This window comes from Danio aesculapii, chromosome 24, assembly GCF_903798145.1.
Source record: "Danio aesculapii chromosome 24, fDanAes4.1, whole genome shotgun sequence".
Taxonomy (NCBI): domain Eukaryota; kingdom Metazoa; phylum Chordata; class Actinopteri; order Cypriniformes; family Danionidae; genus Danio; species Danio aesculapii.
This window is the reverse complement of record NC_079458.1, coordinates 32,424,256-32,444,298: the sequence shown is the minus strand read 5'-3', so window position 1 is coordinate 32,444,298 and position 20,043 is coordinate 32,424,256. Positions and strand designations below refer to the sequence as shown.

Genomic DNA, 20,043 nt, shown 5'->3' with positions numbered 1-20,043 from the left:
ATCTAACATAATGTGCTGTGATTCGCAGATCGGCTCCATGTCACCAGGAAGCACCGTGTCCAGTCACACCTCTACTAGCACTGGCTGGGCTTCTACTGTTTAAATACTGTCAGTCAGTGTAGCAGCCATTTGAGTGTGAGTCTTAATCAAACAGAAAATGAGGACACAGCTGAACCTCACGCCTACTCTCTAAAATAAAATCTTCATATATATATTCAGGTATAAGCATGTGTAAGTAATAAGAAACGTTCACATGTTTTGCAAATTCATTATTTGAGATGGAATGCACAAAAAGCGGCCGCATAGAGAGACAATGTAGATGCTGGTCAAGATTGTGGGTGTTTACAGCGGACTGATGGATAAATATGAATTTGTAGCTAAACTGTTAGTGGTGCCAAACAGCATTTCTCTTTATTTACATCCTTGTTTACGTCCTTGCTACAACATACAGTTAACGCTAGAAACTGTGCATGTAATAGATAAATTTTTAACAAATAAAAATACTTACAGGTTGTGGCTCACAATCCACAGCTTCTTCTATCATGATTGGAGCTGCTCCTTCTTTGAGGAGTTTTTAACCGAATCCAGAACTGAACTGGGAGAGATTCTGGAAGCTATTCTTTGTCAAATGCTAGAGCTATATCTTTTTTATAACTCTCTGGAGCATAATTGAAATTAAACTGTAAGCAGTTCTATTTTTGTGTCATGTCCTTTAGAATACAGAAACAGAACAAGGTCTGTGGAAATAGCAGCGTTTGGACAGCATTTTAGCTTTCTCTGCTATAACATTACAGGGCCTCTGGCCATGCCCCTTCACTGCACGGGGTGTATGCGCGTAACCTGAAGAGTTTGTGATTGCATGTTTCAACTTCTGCGAAAAAAACAAACAAAAAAAACAATGAGGTTTGTTTTCCAACAGGAATGGTTGAGGTTAAAAAAGTCAAAAAGTTGATAGAAGTCTTATGGGTTTGGAACTGCATTAGGGTTGACAAATATTTATTATTTCTATTTATGGACTACTTGAGTATTTGTGCTTGTTTTGAATTTATTTAACTTTTCCATTTATATTTTCAGTTTTCATTATTAATATTTTTTTCTTGATTCAGTTAGATTCCAAGGCAACATATTCAACTTATTTGAGTATTTTATTGGATACACTGTACAATAGGGTTCCAGTAGTTAATGTTAATGTAACTACTAATTTGAACAAACAACAAACAAAACATTTATTACAGAATGTCTTCATCTATGTTAATGTTAGGTAATGAAAATAAAGTCAACTATTGTTAGTTCATGTAAACTCATGTGCAATAGCTAATGTTAATACACACAGCTTTGGGTTTTAATAATGCATAAGTAAATGTTGAATTATGATTAAAAAACACTGTACACGTCTTGGTTCATAAAAGTAAATACATAAACTCTAATTAGCTAAAGAAACCTTACTGTAAAGTGTTACCCTTTCATCTAATATTTATATTGAATTATAAGCAAAACAAAAGCTGAAAGACATAACATCACAAATAACAGAAGAAGTATATTCTTGGCAGTTTTTGACATTTGGTTCCCAGGGACTGCTGCTGCATTCAACCTGCCCCTTCCTCTCCCTGCATTCAACAAAGTCATTGAAAATGAAAAGAGGAAAAGGCCACACGAGGTTTCCCCAAACAAGGTTATTAAATGGCCACTGGATCAAGAAAGCGGTCCCTGAAATGCTTTTTAGTCCGTCTTGTTTTTCTTATTACTGCTGCGTCTGTTTACAGCTGGGACAAAGGCTTCAAACAGCCAGCGGCCTGGGGAAAGACACATGAGGGGAGCAGCTCTCCATGTTATTTAACCCAGCCAGATCTTGTCTGGTAACACAGCTTTATCTCTTGGAAAAGAGGAGGTGGGGTAATAAGGTCAGTCAAGCCTGGGAGACAAGGAAGTGAGACTCAGGAGAATGAACGTGTGAGTTTTCTAGATAGTGAGAAGGAGAGGTGAAGAGAAGGACAGATGGACGGAGGGATTGAAGGAGACAAATAGCTAAATGTACAAAGTCCCTGTTCACAGCTGAGTTTAATATTACTTTTATCAGGTTTTGCACACTGTAAAATCATGTTTCGAAGAACACTATTTAAGCACACATCAAGAGATAATTGCTTGTACAATGTATCACCATACATCTCCCGTTGGTGGATTACATTAAGGGCTCTATTTTAATGATCTAGGCACAACGTCTAAAGCGCATGGCGCAAAAGCATTAAGGTCATGTTCATATCCACTTTTTATATTTTAAGGACGGAAAAATACACTCTGTGCCCTGGTGCATGGTCTAACAGGGTTGTGCCTATTTTCCTAATGAGTTATGGGTGTGTTTTGATCATAATGTGCAACCAATCCGAATCTCACTTCCTGTTCCCTTTTAGAGTCAGTTGCGTCGTGCCATGGCACATTTGCTATTTACATAGCGGACTTTGTAAGTGGAAAAACTGAACACTTCACTAGAAAACAGTTAAATAGACCCTCTGCACAAGGATAAAGAACAAGCCTCCTCCATTCAGCATCTTTACTTTCTCTTTATTTTACTTTTACTTTACTTTTTCACTTTCGTGGATAAGGAAACGGCGTTGTACACACTCCACTGAAGACATCCATTAGCCAACATATTTAATTTTGTTTGTTAAGCACAAAGATTTGTTTCAAAACTATTTCTAAATTCAGATCTAATTTCCAGCAAACAAATAATAGAACAATAATAAAGTGCAGTCAAAGTTTTATGCAAACACATGTCCTATTATTTTGTCCCATATGGTGATGCATATGTCTCCAAAACCCAACAGGTGGACAAATCTAAACTTGTTTTTACTAAAACAAAGGTCCCACTTTATATTAAGTGGCCTTAACTAATATGTACTTACACAGGAATTAATAATTAGGCACAGAAATTAATACATGTAAATACATGTATTTACTGTGTACTTATGATTGATTAAATATATGTATGTAATTACATCTGTAACTAACTTCTGTACATTTGTAAATACACTGTTGATCATCCATTACACCTCAACCTACCCTTAAACTTACCCACACCACCAAACATGTCCATAACCTAACCCCTATCCCAACTCAAGAGCACCACACATGTTCTCAAATACATTATGAACACAGTAAATACATTGTATTTATTTTTTGATGCAAGTACAGAGTAGTTAAGGACACTTAATATAAAGTGGGACCAAAACAAATATAAATATGCATATACAGGTAATAGATAATACTACTACTAATAATAACAATGTACAAATGCAAGTTGTCATAAAGCATTGTTGAAGAAAGCATGGAGGTAATAGTTTTTATATTTATGTAGAAAATAATCGTTTTTTGTAACATTTTAATCCTTTTTTGATATGTGAAGATATTTATGTATTGCTTGTACCTTAACACCTTAACACACCTCCTTTTTAGACCGGAATACCCATTAGTCAACAATGTGGCGCAAATAGATTTGCTATTTAAACAACGTGGTGCAAAACATGAAAATTAGGGTTGCGCGGCTCTGAAAATAGCAACAAATCCAGCCAAACACTTATTGTGCCTTATTCTAAGTAGTTTTCTAAACTGTCATGTTTAAATATGTAAAAAGGGATTCATTTCATTGAATATGTGGCAAATTGTATACATTGCTAGCACAAATAAAAAACATTGGATAAAGGCAGGTTAATTTTTTTTTTATTTATGCACGTACAGTATGTATTTATTTGTTTGTTTGTTTGTTATTATTATTACTATTATTATTATTATTATAATTATTATTACTATTATTATTATTAGAGTAAAGATTTATTTTTATTTTTTATTTTTTTAACAGAGGGGGTTTAGGTTCACTCTTTTGTGTCTTTTTTATAACGAAACATTCAGAAAAGAAAAAAATAACCTTTTTGTTTAATAAAATGTATAGAATCAGGCAAATAATGTATAAACTTATCCCTTTGTAAGCCAAAACAAATCTATAAACTGAGTTTGATCGTAAGAAATCACCAACACTGAAAAGTGCATTTTGAATGTTTTCTTTACAATAGACAAACAAAATAAAAAATTAAAAAGTAAAAATCCAACAAAGAGCCAAAAATCAAGTCAATCTCATAACTAACAGGTTATTCATTCATCCATTCATTCATTCATTCATTCATTTTCCTTCGACTTGATGCCTTTATTCATCAGTGGTCACCATAGCGGAATGAACCGGCAACTTTTCCAACATATGTTTTACACAGCAGATGTCCTTCCAGCTGCAACCCAGTACTGGGAAACATCCATACACTATCATTCACACACACACACACACACACACACACACACACACACACACACACACACACACACACTACGACCAATTTAGTTTATTCACCTGTACCGCATGCAGACTCCAAACAAAATGCTAACTGACCCAGCAGGACTTGAACCAGCAACCTTCTTGCTCTGAGGCAACAGTGCTAACCACTGAGCCACACTGTCACCCTAAATGACAGGTCAATGAATAAAAAAAAAAAAAAACATCTGTCTTTATTTATTTTCAAGAATGTTGGTAACTGGTAGCCAATTCCTTCCATAATAGGAACAATTATCAATGATTGCCTGTTACCAACAATCTTTAAAATATCTTCAACAAAAGAAAAAAACTTAAGCAGGCTTCATTCAAGTGGAGGGTGAATAAATATTTTAAATACTTGAAATAACATGCTCAATTTAATGTATCATTGCAGTTTCTTTGCCATTAATTTTACAATTCTGAAAGAAACCCTTTTTTTCATGGGGTTGTGAGTGAAACTGACATCATGATGTCTATCTACGAAGATCTGACTGCTGGAATGAACTCATTCAGCGTCTGCATGATAACTGCATCTGAATGCTGGGAGCGACTGCACACAACCATTTTTATTTTCACGCGATATCAGGAAGTAATTACACACAGTGTGCACATCATTCTACTTTTCTATCACTGAGCCATCCAACGTTCAGCAATGGATTATGCCATGCATCTGCAATTACAGATTAAACTAAACTTGAGTGAAAATACCTTTAATTACTTTCAAACCAAATTGGAAACTCTGACATTTAAAACTACCTACTGCCTACATCTGGGTGCATGTTGAAAAAGATGTAGATTTACAGCACTATCACAACTTCTGACCAAACATTTTTACTTTTCATTTAGGGGAAAGACATATTTTAGTTATGCAAGTATAACATCTACATTCATTATATGACATTCAATGGAATTTTTAACTCGGGAGTCTTGAGAAATATTGTATTGCAGTTCTTTTAATATACTTTAGTGACATAAATCTTTTAAAAAGTCCTTAAAGGGATAGTTTATTCGCCCTCAAGGAGTTCCAAACCTTTAGGATTTTCCTTCTTTTCTCTTTCCGCTAAATACTAAAGAAGATATTTTGAAGAAAGCTGAAAATCTGTAACCATTTACTTAATGGTTAACAGATACTAGGGCTGTTGGATTAATCGAAATCAAATTGCAATTACAATTTGAACGTTGCGATTAGTTAATTGCAAGAGGCTGCAATATGAAATATATTAATTTCCTCTTCCCAGAGCAAATGCGTGACAACAGGTGTTCTAATATTTTATCCTACCCATCAGATTGTGCTACTAACACTCTGTTTAAATGGTTCTGAGGTTGGGGTTAGAGATTAGGTAGGTTAGGGCGATTTTACAGCTTCATATCACACTAATCTAAATTAAAATTTACACTGGTAGCAAAATCTAATGGGTAGCATATTGCGTCATCAAAATGTGCTACCTACTGTTTGAATGGAAGGTAGGACAATCTGACAAGGTAGGTCAAATCGACAGATCACCAGCTGTGCCGTACTAGCCAATTGAGTGAGCACACTTTCGCTCTGCCCAATCAGAATTGTGCGATCAAACTACGTCCACAATAAAAAAAAAAAAAAGAAGAAAACAATCAGGAAAGCACTGACAAGTGGGATTATGGTGTCTTCTGCTTCAGAAGCATTGATAGACGAATTAATCTAAAAAAACCTGCATTTGTAATATGGGAATATTTTGGTTTCAAAGTCACAGACACAGAACAAAAACAGGTCATTTTTAAGAGCTGTTGCAGAATTGCTGCTACGGCTTACAGATTATTGAGCTGAAGCTTGACTCCAAAATTAAATCGTAAATCTCAATTAGATATTTTCCCCAAATCGCACAGCTGAACAGATACTATGGAATTCAATGATTACAGGTTTCCAGCTTCTTCAAACAAATCTCTTTCAGGTTAGTAAAAAGTGAACAGTGAGTTAATGATGACAGAATTTTGGGTTCATGCATTAAATTAAATTCAGTCATTCGTGATTCTTTACTCACTCTGTTGTTATTTTACTGGTTTCATTTACCATAAAAAGGTGGTCTGCTTTTTTTTCCAAACGCTATCATATATTTAAAGCTTGAACCTGGTTGCTATTTACTGCCATTATATCAAGTCCAAACATGATGATGAAATAGGACATTCCCCCCCTTTGAAAATAATAATAATAATAATAATAATAATAATAATAATAATAATAATAATAATAATAATAATAATAATAATAATAATAATAATAATAGTAATAAAAAACCACACCAGGATGAATAAGTAGTGACAAATCTTTATTTCTGGGTAAACTGTCACTTTAAGAATCAACCACCTTGTAAGCAGTTTTTAGTCTGTGGAGTGAAATTAAAATGAAGGTCCTGCTGTTTAGTGAATCAAAACAAATCAATACATTTTTACATTTTTGTAATCACTATATATATATATATATATATATATATATATATATATATATATATATATATATATATATAAATAAATAAATAAAATGAATGGTTGTGCTAGTGATATCTACTTGCTAATGAACTTCATGGTCATGCTGAACGTTTTTAATCCACTACACAGAAAATGAATTTGCTCCAGATCCTGATTGCACTAGTAAAGACTTACTAACCAGTTCAAAAAATGTCATTCACTCAAGAATTGATTTCACTAATTGCATTGTATGTTGACGCTAACATAAGTCAATTGCTTGAGAATCGTACATCACTAGTCATGCTGTATAATTTTGGTATACATACCAACTAAAAATAATTATAGTATCACTGTACTCTTGTTTACATAAAACTAACTCAAAATCACTCAAAGGTTGAACTTAACTGCTCACAATATACAGTATGTGTCTTTCACTCAAATAGTAACTCCTCTAGTCACACTGTTTTATAATATCAAGGCAATTCCCCTGCTTCCTTATTAACTGATTTTGATTTTATTTTACTGATGTCATTTTTGTTTCTAATGCCTCATCAGTTTAGTACAGAAAAGTACAATTTGATACAGATCACACTGATAAAGCTTCTGTTTACACTGCCAACAGTACCATACTTGACAAAGAAAAAGACCCCTGCTCATAAAAGTCAACAGAACTGATTTGAAAATCATTCATTCAAGGACTTCATTGATTTCATTGTATGTTTTTGATTCACCAAATAGAACTTGAAATCATTTGATCATCATTGATCATTTGCAAATTTTCCATCAAACAAAATCAGCTGTCAAGAGTTATCAGCTCAGCAATCAGGTTTTGTTGTCTGTCTTAAAGATTCTGTGCTGAATGACAAATGAAAATATTTTTCAGAGATTTTTTTTTGCATTATGGTATTTCATCTGCATTGTCAGAAGAATAAGTGAGCATAGTTACAAAAAATCAATATCATGAAAACATTCCAGCAATTTTTAAACAATGATTTGTGGATTCCAAACCATATTTTCAGTCAATACCCTAGAGCAAACCCAGAGTCTAAAATCAATAGGTTTTATAAAGTTAATCACATGATTCCACACACACTCCCACAAAAAACCTTAAGATCTGATCTGTAAGTCAGTTGCACTTGCACTGATGTATTTGATTTGATATGAGCGCAGAGTTAATGAGGAAATTTCAGAACTTGTGCTGCCCAGAGCCCCAGGATGACGAACTCGGAATAAATTCCCTCTCTTTTACACCACAGACTGACACATGTTTGATTGAGTGGCTGTTTTGTGATAATAAGCAGATCCCATTTTCAGCTAAATACAAGAACGTTCCTTTCTGCAGAGAAAAAAATGTGCAAATTTCTAAGGAAGATGAATACGTGCAATTTCTATCCTTCCTCATCCCCTGCTTTTCATTCATCTGTTGTACCTTCCGCATTAGCATGTGTTACCATTGGCTGCAGCACAGCAGATGCGCTCTCCACTTTTTTGGGGGAACATCAAGGGAAGTGAATTCAGGGACTTTTATCTCCTTAATTATGCAAACTATATGCCACTGATATTCCTTATCAAGACTAGAGGAAGCTGTGTGTTTCTTCCCTGGCAAGTTTGCGAAGCGAGAGTCTGAATCCATTCGCGCTGAACAGTTTCTGTACAACTTGGCGAAAGAATTTCCTCTTGACTCACAATGGGATGAGGGGAGGACGTCTCAGCTCATAACTCATTTTTCAGATATGATTCTAAATCAGTGCTGCCTTCAATTGTGTGCTACTTTCTCTTGCACCCAGTGCCACAGCTGTGCAATTCATCTGCAAGGCCCTTAAAGCCTAACCCGCTCTGTGAAATTCTTCTGTATTTACAACTTTAGTTGCAGCTTTATTCTAAGATCGCTTTTGGCAATTTATTTTTTATTTTTTTTGCACAGTATTTATGCACCAACTCTCTCTTGAACTCAGGTACAGTATTACTGTTCAGACTTACTTCAGAGATTCCATTTTAAATCAAGGCAAATGATCAGAAAGCAACGGCTTTTAATAGACTTAGAATGAGACGCCGGATAACAACCAACCGTGGTGTGATGTGCTGCATATTTTCAGAGGATTCCTTTGAGGACGAGTGAAATCAATTATATGCGGAATGATGTTGTTGTTACCACTTAGCATCTTATTGGCAATCTTTAACATCTGAAGCAGGTACTGAGAATAGCTGTCAGCAATCATTGTGCCTCTAAGAATTGATCAAGGTAAACAATTTAAAACGGTTTAAATGAATTAGAACATACAGGCTGCTCATTAATGATATTAAAATATGACTAACAAGCTCAAGTGCAGATTATGATCATTGGCAGCTCCAACGTGAACCCACAACAATCACTATATGAATCAGCAGCTTGGATTTTGAAGAGCAGATACTGATTGCATCAGGAATTCAAGTCGACATGCGAGGCATAAAAATAACCAGAGGTTAGCGAGTTTTCCAAACTCTTTAAGACCATCAAGAAAAGCCAAAAACTTGCTGGTGTAAAAATAAATCAATATGTACCAATCATAAACATTACTGGCATTGCATAAAGGAGCGTAAAACAGTACCTGATGTGAAATTGTAGCTTGCAGAAAATCCCATGGCTTCCAATTCACCATCTGCAACAAATTTTATCCATAGGTAGCGGCCGCTTGATCTGATATATGGAGGGTTCTGCTGTCCGCAGTAGCGTCCAATTATTGGAGAAAAGCCAAAGGGTCCATCCCGGACTTCAATATGGTCAAATTTACATTCCCATGAAGGCTCAATTGAATACTTTTCATCAAAGAAAAGATCAATGCATTGTCTCGGGGGAGCTGCAAAGGGGAAAAGAAAATCATGAAAACTGACAGCTGTAATTTATGATGCATGATATCATATGTCCAACTAGTGCTGGTGATATGATCAACAAATATGATTAATGAAATCACTCAACATGGAAAAAATAAATAAATAGATACATACATTTTTTTATTAAACATATACATATTAACTTTATTATTATTATTATTATTATTATTATTAACATTATTTCTCTTTTGCATTTCAGGTGATGTAATTATCACAATATTTCTTAAGCATTAATTTGGTACAAAAACGTCAGCTACTTTTTAATTTAGAGACCCCTGAATTTTATATTTCCATTTCATTACTTTCTAAATTCTGATTATTGTGTCATTGTGCCAAACATTGGGCCCTATCATACACCCAGCGCAATAAGGCGTACAATAAATTTGGTGCAATTTGTTGCGCCACCTTGTTTAAATAGTAAATACATTTGCGCCACTTTGTGCACTTATGTGTTTTCCGGTCTAGAAAAGAGGTGTGTTAAGGTGCATTGTTGCCATGTTGTTATTTTGAGGAACTAAAATAGACTGCGTAATTGACCAGCTGAAAGCAGGTCTAAAGTCCAGCGCAGAGCGGGTTAGTTGTGCGCCTTTAACATGAACACATTGCTTAATACAAACAGGATGTACAGCAATATGCAAATATCTTTACAAATGAAAAAGAATTAAAGGATTAAAATATTCCTAAAATTAGGGATGCACCGATACCGATACCAGTATCGGGTATTGGGCCGATACTTGGTTAAACTTGTACTCATATCGGACATGAAAGGCCGATACCACACACCGATACCACTCAACAGTAATTCACTACATGGATGTGATTGGTTGGCCTACCTGACTTCAATGTCTTCATGTTTGAATTAGCCTAATGTATTATATATTAATAGCTTAGTCCTCATAAACAATCCATTTATAAAATACATTATTAATGAATCTATATAGGCTACTGAAGAATAAACCGAATATGAAATATGATCCTTGCACAATGATCACAGCTAAACAAGCTAGCATTCATTTTATATATAAACTATAAATAAAAAAATGAAAGAAATTTTAAGTAATGAAACATATACAAGACTACAGGCTAAATAAAAGTGCCTCATCAAAGCTGAACATCACTGCGGTCACCGCGTGCGTGTCAGTTTACAGCTTGTAAGATCAGACAGCCTATACAGATCACACAATCAATAAACACGTCATGTAAATGTATAAATATTTCGATAAGTATCGTTAATGGAATATTTATAACAATATGATCTTGCTTTTGGTTATATCGATACCAGCTTCGAGCTCTCACGCCCGCGCTCTCTTTCTCTCTCTCACACTAGCGATTTGCCTGTTGTTGTTTTTTTTTTTAAAATGCCTTTTATTTTTAAAATCTCTCATGTTAATATAGGCTATCGGGTAACCTAATTTCCCTCAGAGATATTGGAGTTCAATAACGTGGTGCGCAGTATGACTATTGACCAACACCTCCCTGTACGTTCACACAATGCATAGACTATAGGCCTACAGGTCTGATGTGTTATGCTACATTCAGTTTTTATTGTAAAATATATATATTATAACCCAGTACACAGTAAAATTATATTTTTTGAATGGCTTGCCTATTGGCAGCGTATATAGTCGTTAAGCTTAAAAAGGCTAAGCATATTTTTATTAATATTAAAACACTTTAATACAAACTAGACACCCTTTGATTGTTTTTCGTTTCCGTATATTTTTTATCAAACAAAAAATACAATGAATGGTTTATTTTGAATTTAATTTTATTAGAATTAATATAATTATTAGGCTACACAACTTCTACATAACACTGCTCTGATTGTGTTTTTACAGATATCCTACAGATAGACTTTTTGGCTCAAAGACATTTATGGCTGTTAATTTCAGTGTTGTATTTTGACAGATTTCACAAAGGCTTCAGCTATACTGTCAGCTGGTACCAGCCTCAGGTTCGCACTTGTGTGGCGTCTATGTATCAATGTCTGAATGACAGTGAGAGAGAGATGAGATTAGATCTCAGATTCGATGTGGCCGCACGTCACAGTTACTTTACTGCAATTTTTTAATATTGGCTCATCTAAATTAACTTTATTCGATTAAAAGCCGAAAAACTGCCAGACAGACGACGCAACTTTCGGTTTTGGAAGAGAGCGGCTTCCATGATAAAAGACCCACACACACAGGATACACTCTTGCAGGCCTATTTATTTTTGCTTTTTTTTTTACATTAAACGCATAATAATCAAGTGCAAAAAAGAACAGCTGAACTTCGGAAAAAGGGATCACTGCGGTTTTCGCGATTGTTGCTTTGTTTCTCTGCAGATGGCTTGTCGGCATCGCTAAATCACTTTTGTTTCAATAAAAATAAGATTATTTATTAATAAACATTGTGAGATGATGGTCACGTGATTTTTAAAATGAGAGTATGCATTGCGTATTTATGGCTATTGATCTTATCTACCTGCGACCCACCCTAGTTAAACATCAAGTAGCCTATCTTTTGATTACCTGCCAGCAGATTAACGGCAGGACTCGTGAATATGAAAGAATCGCGCATAACAGGGATTTATGCGTCCCCAATATGCAATGCCAATGTATACTGCACACACTTTGTGTAATGTGTGAAGTCGTGGACGCATGTTAGCTCAAGGATAACTCATCCTTTAATTGTCCATGCTTAAGCGTTAATAGATAAGGTCTGGATTCGCAAGGTTATCAACAATGTGTGTATATTTTTGGCTTGGAACAGCCTTCTGTTAAAGATTTTTGTGTTCATCCTTGTTACAGGCAAAAAAACAAACAAAAAATAAAACAAACAAATAAACTTAATTGAAACCAAATCTATGAAGTATCGGTACTCGGTGTCGGCGAGTACAAGCATTAAAATACTCGTACTCGTATTGGTTTGTAAAAAAGTAGTATCGGTGCATGCATACCAAAAATGATTATTTTCTACATAAATATAAAAACCACTGCCTACATGGCTTTTTCATCTCGCGCGGCTTTTTTCAGCTTATTTATGACAATTTGCTTTTGTATAATGTTATTATTAGTAGTAGTATTATTTATTATATGCATATTTATATTTGTTTTAATAAAAACAAGGTTAGATTTGCCTACCTGTCAGGTTTTGGACCATATGGGGCATAGGACGTGTGTTTAGATATAACTCAGTTTTTTGACCACACTTCTTTATTATTGTTCATTTATTTGTTTGCTGGAAATTACAACTGAATTCAGAAATAGGGTTACACTTCATAATAACTACACACTATGAATCATTTATTAAGCATTAGCATATAGTGAATTCATTATTTGTTAAGCCTTAACTCTATATTGATAAATGTTAGTAAGCAGTTTATAACTGCAGCTACAAATGCTATTTGCTCTAACTAATAAGCACATTTATAATGTGCTTAATAACTGTTTTTTCATAATTTGTGAGTGATCTATTTTTCATTCCTAAATTAAGTATTGCATTATTTACAAACCAGTTGTATTTAAGAGTAGCCGATGGTGTTTAAGATCATTCAGAATAAGTAAATGATTAATAAACTATTGAAATCAACGTGCATCTTATTATTCAGACGTATAGTAATGGTTACTATGTATGTTAATAAATGCTTTATGCAATTTTGTGACCTAATCTAAAGTGAGGACTATTTATGCTTCGTGAAATCCTAATAAATGACAATTAGGCTTAGTATTAAATGAACAATAATCTTTGCAATCCTATCTAAAAATAAAACTATTGCAAAATTACTGTAAAATTTGGATAAAACAACAATATAATAATTTAACAAATATTATGATACAACATTTCAATGTTATTTAGCAATGTCTAAATTGTAAATGTAATTTTATTTTGAGTAAGGTTGCAAAGATTAATTTTTTATTTGATCCAGTTTCATTTGTGTATCTTTAAATGAACAGAATTGAATAAAGTCGTTTATTTTCTTAGAGCCTTTAATTGTCATTTATAAGGGATTTATAAAGCATAAATAGTCCTTACATTAGATTAGGTCACAAAACTGGATGAAGTTGTGTTAATAAAGCATTTATTAACATACATAGTAACCAATATTATACATCTGAATAATAAGATATATAAACGTTGATTTCAATAGTTCACTATTCATTTACTAACTCATTCTGAATGCTCTTAAAAACCACCAATTATTCTCAATTTACTGGTTTGTAAATAATGCGATACTTAATTTAGTAATGAAAATTACTCATTAACAAACTATAAAGACACAATCATTAGGCACATTATACACATGCTTTTAGTCAATAATACAGCATTTGTAGCTGTAGTTAAAAATTGTTTACTAACGTTTATTAATGTAGAGATAATGCTCAACAAATTGTGTAGTCACTATTTGCTAATGCTTAATAAATGATTCATGGTGTGTACGTATTATAAAGTGTTACCAGAAATAGTTTTGAAACAAATCTTTACGCTTAACAAACTAAATTAATTACATAGGCTAATGTATGTATTCAGTGGAGTGCGTACAACACCGTTTCCTTATCCACGAAAGTAAAGAAGTAAAGAGTAAAAGTAAAGAGAAAGTAAAGAGGCCGAATGGAGGAGGCTCATTCTTTATCCTCCTGCTGCAGATGCTCTGTTTAACTGTTTTCTCGTTAGTGAAGCGTTCAGCTTTTCCGCTTACAAATTTCTCCATGTAAATAGCAAATGCACCAGGGCGTGATGCAACTGACTCTTAAAAGGAATGGGAGTATAGACTCTGATTAGTTTTATGCACGTTATGCTCAAAACACACCCATAACTCATTAAGAGAATAAACACAACCCTATTAGACCATGCGCTGTGGCGCAAATCTTATTTTTTAGTCCTTAAAATAGCAAAAGTGGATTCGGACACGCACTTAATGCTTTTGCACCATGTGCTTTAGACTTTGCGCCCAAACTGTTAAAATAGACCCCGTTGTGTCTTCTGAAAATAATTATAGCATAAAGGTATTTAATTATTCTTTTAACATATTAAGAAATGAGAAAACAATCAATTAAAAACAATACACTGTATTTTTGCTTTTTATCAAGTAAGGTCTGCAAAATAATTATATAATTTTTTGGTGATTCAGAGCAATATATTTTTGTATAATCTCCTCAAATTAAACCAAACCTGTATTTTAATGGTTATTAAATTGTTAAATGGGTTATTTTGAATGAATTCATATATCTAATAAAACTGTTAAAAGTTAGTCATTATTATAGACGTACATTTTATTGTAATAGTTTGATAATAAATGGATTAAGCCGAAAAGAAAATTAATGAATGAATGAATGAATTTTATTGTAATATTAACAATTCTATTGCAATATCATGAATCACTCAGCCCTATTTCCAACAGAAGTTTGTAACAAAAATGTTGGCAAATCTGTGGCTAATAAAGTATATGCTTACTTTTTTGTCTGCTTTATGCCACTGATTTGAGTTTATGATAACTAGGTTTAGGGGTGACAATTAATGCTTTTTATGTATTTCAAAATATTTTATAACTACACAAAGGTACATGAATTAGCCCAAAAAGAATCCCATGGCAATTTTTTGACTCTTTTATGTTTTTGGTGGAGTATATGTTAATTTGGTTGAATTCTTACCAAATAATTTGAGCACTATGTGCAATATGATCACACTCCATTGATGAACTCCATTCATGGTTACTTTCTTTTTTCTAAATAAATGTTTCACTTTTGTATGAATAAGATTCATACAAATTAGTAAATATGCAAAACGTAAAACGGACAACTGCCATATTTCTACTTGCGTTATTTTGTTTCAGTGTATATAAAACACACTTCATACAGTTTGTGATCCTTTAGAGAAATGTTACACGAGTTTCACTTGGAAATTTGCAAATGCAATCACATGAAGTCACATGTAAAACATGTAAACGTGACATACCAAGGGAAATGTGTATTTTTGGTGTAAATCCCATGTGATTCCATGTTCTCTATGTGTTATATATGTTGTCCATATTAGGTGGAGTGTGGTAAGTGAAAAACATGATCACATGAGAAATTCATGTGTTGACGTGAGAAATTGATGTGACATTTCCAAAACTTTTTGATTTAGTGGCTCATTCTTATAAATTTGTACAATTTCAGTCATACTATTTAGTACGATATGCTTATCCCTGATGACGTTTGGGTTTAGAGGTGGTGTTGGGTGCTATGCCTCCTTTTTAAAATTGGACATTTTCGTATGACTGAACTCATACAAATTAATTCGAATTAGCAACTAAACTGATTAAACGTAAAATGAGATCAGGCTGGATTAAGTAAGGAATGATTAGTGAAATGATGATGTTTTGTTCATATTTGTAATCTTATTATGAATGTAATAAATAATCCAATTGCAAGACAATTACTACTAGCTTCTTTTTTCTATTTGATTATCAGCTACAAGGCACAATGCATAATGCTAACATATGTGACTGAGAGACAGTTTCTAATTCTAGTTCCAATATAAAATCTAATTCTGAAAATCAAATTGGCGTTCAGATATTAAGAGACTGTTGATCTATAGATGCCTCTGTTATTAATGCAAAAGAGAAATCACTAGTGTTTGTTAGCATCATAATAGTGCTGCATTGGATTAACAATCAACTGAGTGCTCCTGCATCTTTCACTGTGAGTGCCGCTGCGCTACTGAACAGTTCAAAACAACCCCCACCGTCCAAGTGTCACGTGACAGATTTGTTTTTGTGCTGCTTTTACTATTCAAACAATGTTTTGTTTTTTGGGGTTGTTCCTCTTTTGTACCTTCAATGATGTAGATGCATTCTCGATCTGGGGGATATTTGTTTGGGTAATTGGCTGAGGTGAAGAGGCCTCCCTCCGGTTCTTTCACCCAGGTTCCACACTGCCCTGCTGGCTGCACTCCTGAATTGTTTTTCACTGAGAGAGAGCAGTCAAATGTCAGAGATTGCCAGGAAACATGGAGATGGAGAGTGGGTGGGTATTCTGTGACAAAACATCATTACCTGCTTCCTTCTTTGTTGCCCCAGACAACCCAAGCATGAGAAGACCTGCAACAACTGAGACAAAAGATTTAAGATCAAAACAGCATAGAATCGTGTGGACTCATAATGAACATGAAGCTGGCTGGAACAGTGTTGTGCTTACATGTAATCTTTTTTTTTTATGGACTTGAATCCTGAAAATTGTAAATAATGGAAAGGGACTGATTTGTTTGCTGTGGATGTACTAGATGTTTGGGAAGCAAAAGCCTAATTGGTAACTGTTCTCCGTTTTTTTAGCTGGTCCAATCGTACCATTGACTAGAAGCTAACCATTTTAACCACATGGCATAACTAGCTGTTAGCTTGTTGGTTGTTGGTTTCCAAGACAATATAGAAGCTGCTTTCTTACTAGTCTGAAATGCTTAATATCTAGTAGAATTTTAGTAGTTGCTGCATTAATTTAGAATAGAAATAATAATAAGCTGAAAATATATTTTTTTAAATGCTATGAACAACTTGTAATTGACTAGTTGCTAGTCTAAGGTACTGCAGTTTACCAAAATGTGGATTAGCAAATCACCAGTTTGAATAAGCTAATAAACAACTTGCAATAGCTAATAATGACCATCTTTGACCAGCTGTATTTCCAAACAGAGTAACAAAACATAACCAAAAAAAATGGATTGATTAACTCGTATTCAGCTGGTAGAGGTTTTAGAATAGGATAGTTTGCTAGATGTTGGTCACTTACTTTTTGACTAGCTAAAAACATACATTCTGGCTATATTTCTTAGGTTATTCCCAGTTGGTTTGTTGCTGCTGCAAAAAAATGCCATACCCAATGAAACTAGTTAAAAGCTTAGAATAATAGTGACCATCGTAGGCCAGCAAGAAACTAATATCATGTAAAAAGCAGCCTTAACAGATTTAGTGTTTGGCCAGTGAGTAAGTGCCTGTCCAATTTAATTGCATGTGCACCAGAAAATCATCAGTTCAGACCAGCTAATGCGTATCCAAGACCAGCTAGTTACCAGTTCAAACTACATTTCCCAACATGCAACAAAACATAACTTGGAAAAATAGTGTGAATGTTCCCTTCATTCATTTATTTATATATCTAATAACTATACTAAATAAGCAACTACTTAAATTCTACTAGATAATAAGCATTTTAGACCAGTAAGAAAGCAGCTTCTATATTATGCAAGTTTTCCCAGCAATGAACACCACAAAACTTCGAGAAAGGATACAAGCTTTATATATATATATATATATATATATATATATATATATATATATATATATATATATATATATATATATATATATATATATATATATATATATATATATATATATATATATATATATATATAGGCGACGCAGTGGCGGAGTAGGTAGTCCTGTCGCCTCACAGCAAGAAGGTCGCTGGTTCGAGTCTCGGCTGGGTCAGTTGGCGTTTCTGTGTAGAGTTTGCATGTTCTCCCTGCGTTCTCGTGGGTTTTCCATAGTCCAAAGACATGCGGTACAGGTGAATTGGGTAGGCTAAAATTGTCCGTATGAGTGTGAATGAGTGTGTGTGGATGTTTCCCTGAGATGGGTTGCTGGAAGGGCATCCGCTGCGTAAGACATGGACTGGATAAGTCGGCGGTTCATTCCGCTGTGGCAACCCCAGATTAATAAAGGGACTAAGCCGAAAAGAAAACGAATCAATATATATATATATATATATATATATATATATATATATATATATATATATATATATATATATATATATAAGTTTAAGAAATTGAAGTCTTGGCCTTTTTTTTTTTTTTTTGCTTTGTTTTTGATTGGTTGTTTGGAATATAGCAGTATAGCTACAAACCTGAACTAGCTAATAGCCAGCTTAATGACCGTCTTAGGCCAACATAAATAAATAAACAAATAAACAAATAAATAAATAAATAAATAAATAAATAAATAAATAAACTGATCAGCTAGTAACATGTTTGAGATAATTTTCTCAGAAGGAACGAAGCTTAATCAAAATTGATTTCTGTTTACAATCACACACAAAGTTCCCAAGGGAAGGAAAAAGAGAAAGTCGACGCTTGTGAATTCAGACCTCATGCGTAAAATGAAACGGAGAGAAGAGAGTGAAGTTAAGTGGTGGCTGGACTTACCGTGAAGGAACCTGTTCCCATGTACCATGTCTATTCCTTTCACAAAGGGCTTTCTCAACTAATTCCATTTAGATCGGAATACTTTCAGAAGAAAAGATGGATATTTGCAATACAGAAAAGAAAAATCACAGCAAATATGTCAACACAGCCCTGGATTCCCTTTTCTATAAATTAATCAATGACGACGGAGATTCCAGCAGAGATCCACAACTACAGTATGCATTAGTAGTTTCGTATAAAACCAGAAAAAAAGATGCAAACACTTCCATCCAAACGTTTCCAAAGCCCTCTGGTGCTTTTGGTGATGGATTAATAGGTCCGTCATTAGCTTTTCCTGATCGCTCCACCTTTCCAGAGTCACCACGAAAAGATTCATAAAGGGGAAAGGTTGAAAAAGCTCCCATCCATCTCTAATAAGCACTTCTCCGAATATTCGTTCCAATTCGTTTTTCCATTGCTGAGCAAAGACAACTTCAACAAGAAAACTCACAGCGACAAGAAACGTGCCTCATTCTCGCGCTTCCTCGCCAATATATTCAGTAGAAAACCCTTTTCCCGCTTCCCTCCACATCAAAGAGTTTATTCATATCATCTCTCCTCTCCAGCCATTCATTAATTTCAGTTCTTCGGCAGAGTTATGTCAACATGATGCGGCAGCACACGGAACTGTTCGTCATAAATCCACTAATGCTGAAGAATAGATGATGCTCTCGAAGAAGCACCGCAAAGCCGGTCAGACTGCGGGATCCGGTGAACACCTCACACGGCAGCACAGAGAATAAAGCTAGAGGGTAAGCAAAAAAAAAAAAAAAAAAAAAAAAAAAAAAAAGAAGAAGCTCTGCGTGAGGAAAACAAACAAGGAGGGGAAAAAAAGATGGATATCAAGCCAGAAGTACTATCAGCATCTCCAGCATTAACTGCACCTGCAATGCTGGATTGGCGAGGAGCATCTGCAGCCTGCGGACAATTGGAGTGAAGTAGCGAAGCATGCAGACGCTATAAATTCATTCGAGGGTTTATACAGCCAGCCTCTTTCAGGAAAAAAGCACACCGTTCATCTGGCTTTAAAAATGTTAACTTCATTCATCAATAATCTTGACGCGAGCTAAATGTGGATTAATCACGCGAGCCCGTTTTAGATAGATTACATATGAACAGTTAAGCTATTGTGTTAACTGGTTTCTACGTGAAAGTCATTTGGGATAAATAAT

The 20,043-nt window shown here is 34.3% G+C and overlaps 1 protein-coding gene across 1 annotated transcript; it reads right to left on the bottom strand.

Annotated features, from left to right (window-relative positions):
• Positions 1-1,719: 1,719 nt before the first annotated feature.
• LOC130218256 (neuropilin and tolloid-like protein 1) lies at positions 1,720-19,636 on the bottom strand. The gene is made up of 5 exons (XM_056450400.1): positions 18,833-19,636; positions 16,686-16,739; positions 16,465-16,599; positions 9,385-9,633; positions 1,720-1,793 (listed from the first exon to the last, which is right to left on the bottom strand). The coding sequence occupies exons 1-5, from the start codon at positions 18,858-18,860 to the stop codon at positions 1,720-1,722; spliced, it is 540 nt and encodes a 179-aa protein (XP_056306375.1). The 5' UTR covers positions 18,861-19,636.
• Between the last annotated feature and the right edge of the window lie 407 nt (positions 19,637-20,043).

What these genes read in the sequence shown, in the direction of transcription:
- LOC130218256 (XM_056450400.1), bottom strand. Translation starts at nt 18,860, where the DNA reads ATGGTACATGGGAACAGGTTCCTTCACG. An exon ending in TGGGAACAGGTTCCTTCACG is followed by an intron (nt 16,740 to 18,832) that starts GTAAGTCCAGCC and finishes CTTTTGTCTCAG; the next exon opens with TTGTTGCAGGTCTTCTCATG. An exon ending in AAGCTACAATTTCACATCAG is followed by an intron (nt 1,794 to 9,384) that starts GTACTGTTTTAC and finishes GTCTTTCCCCAG; the next exon opens with GCCGCTGGCTGTTTGAAGCC.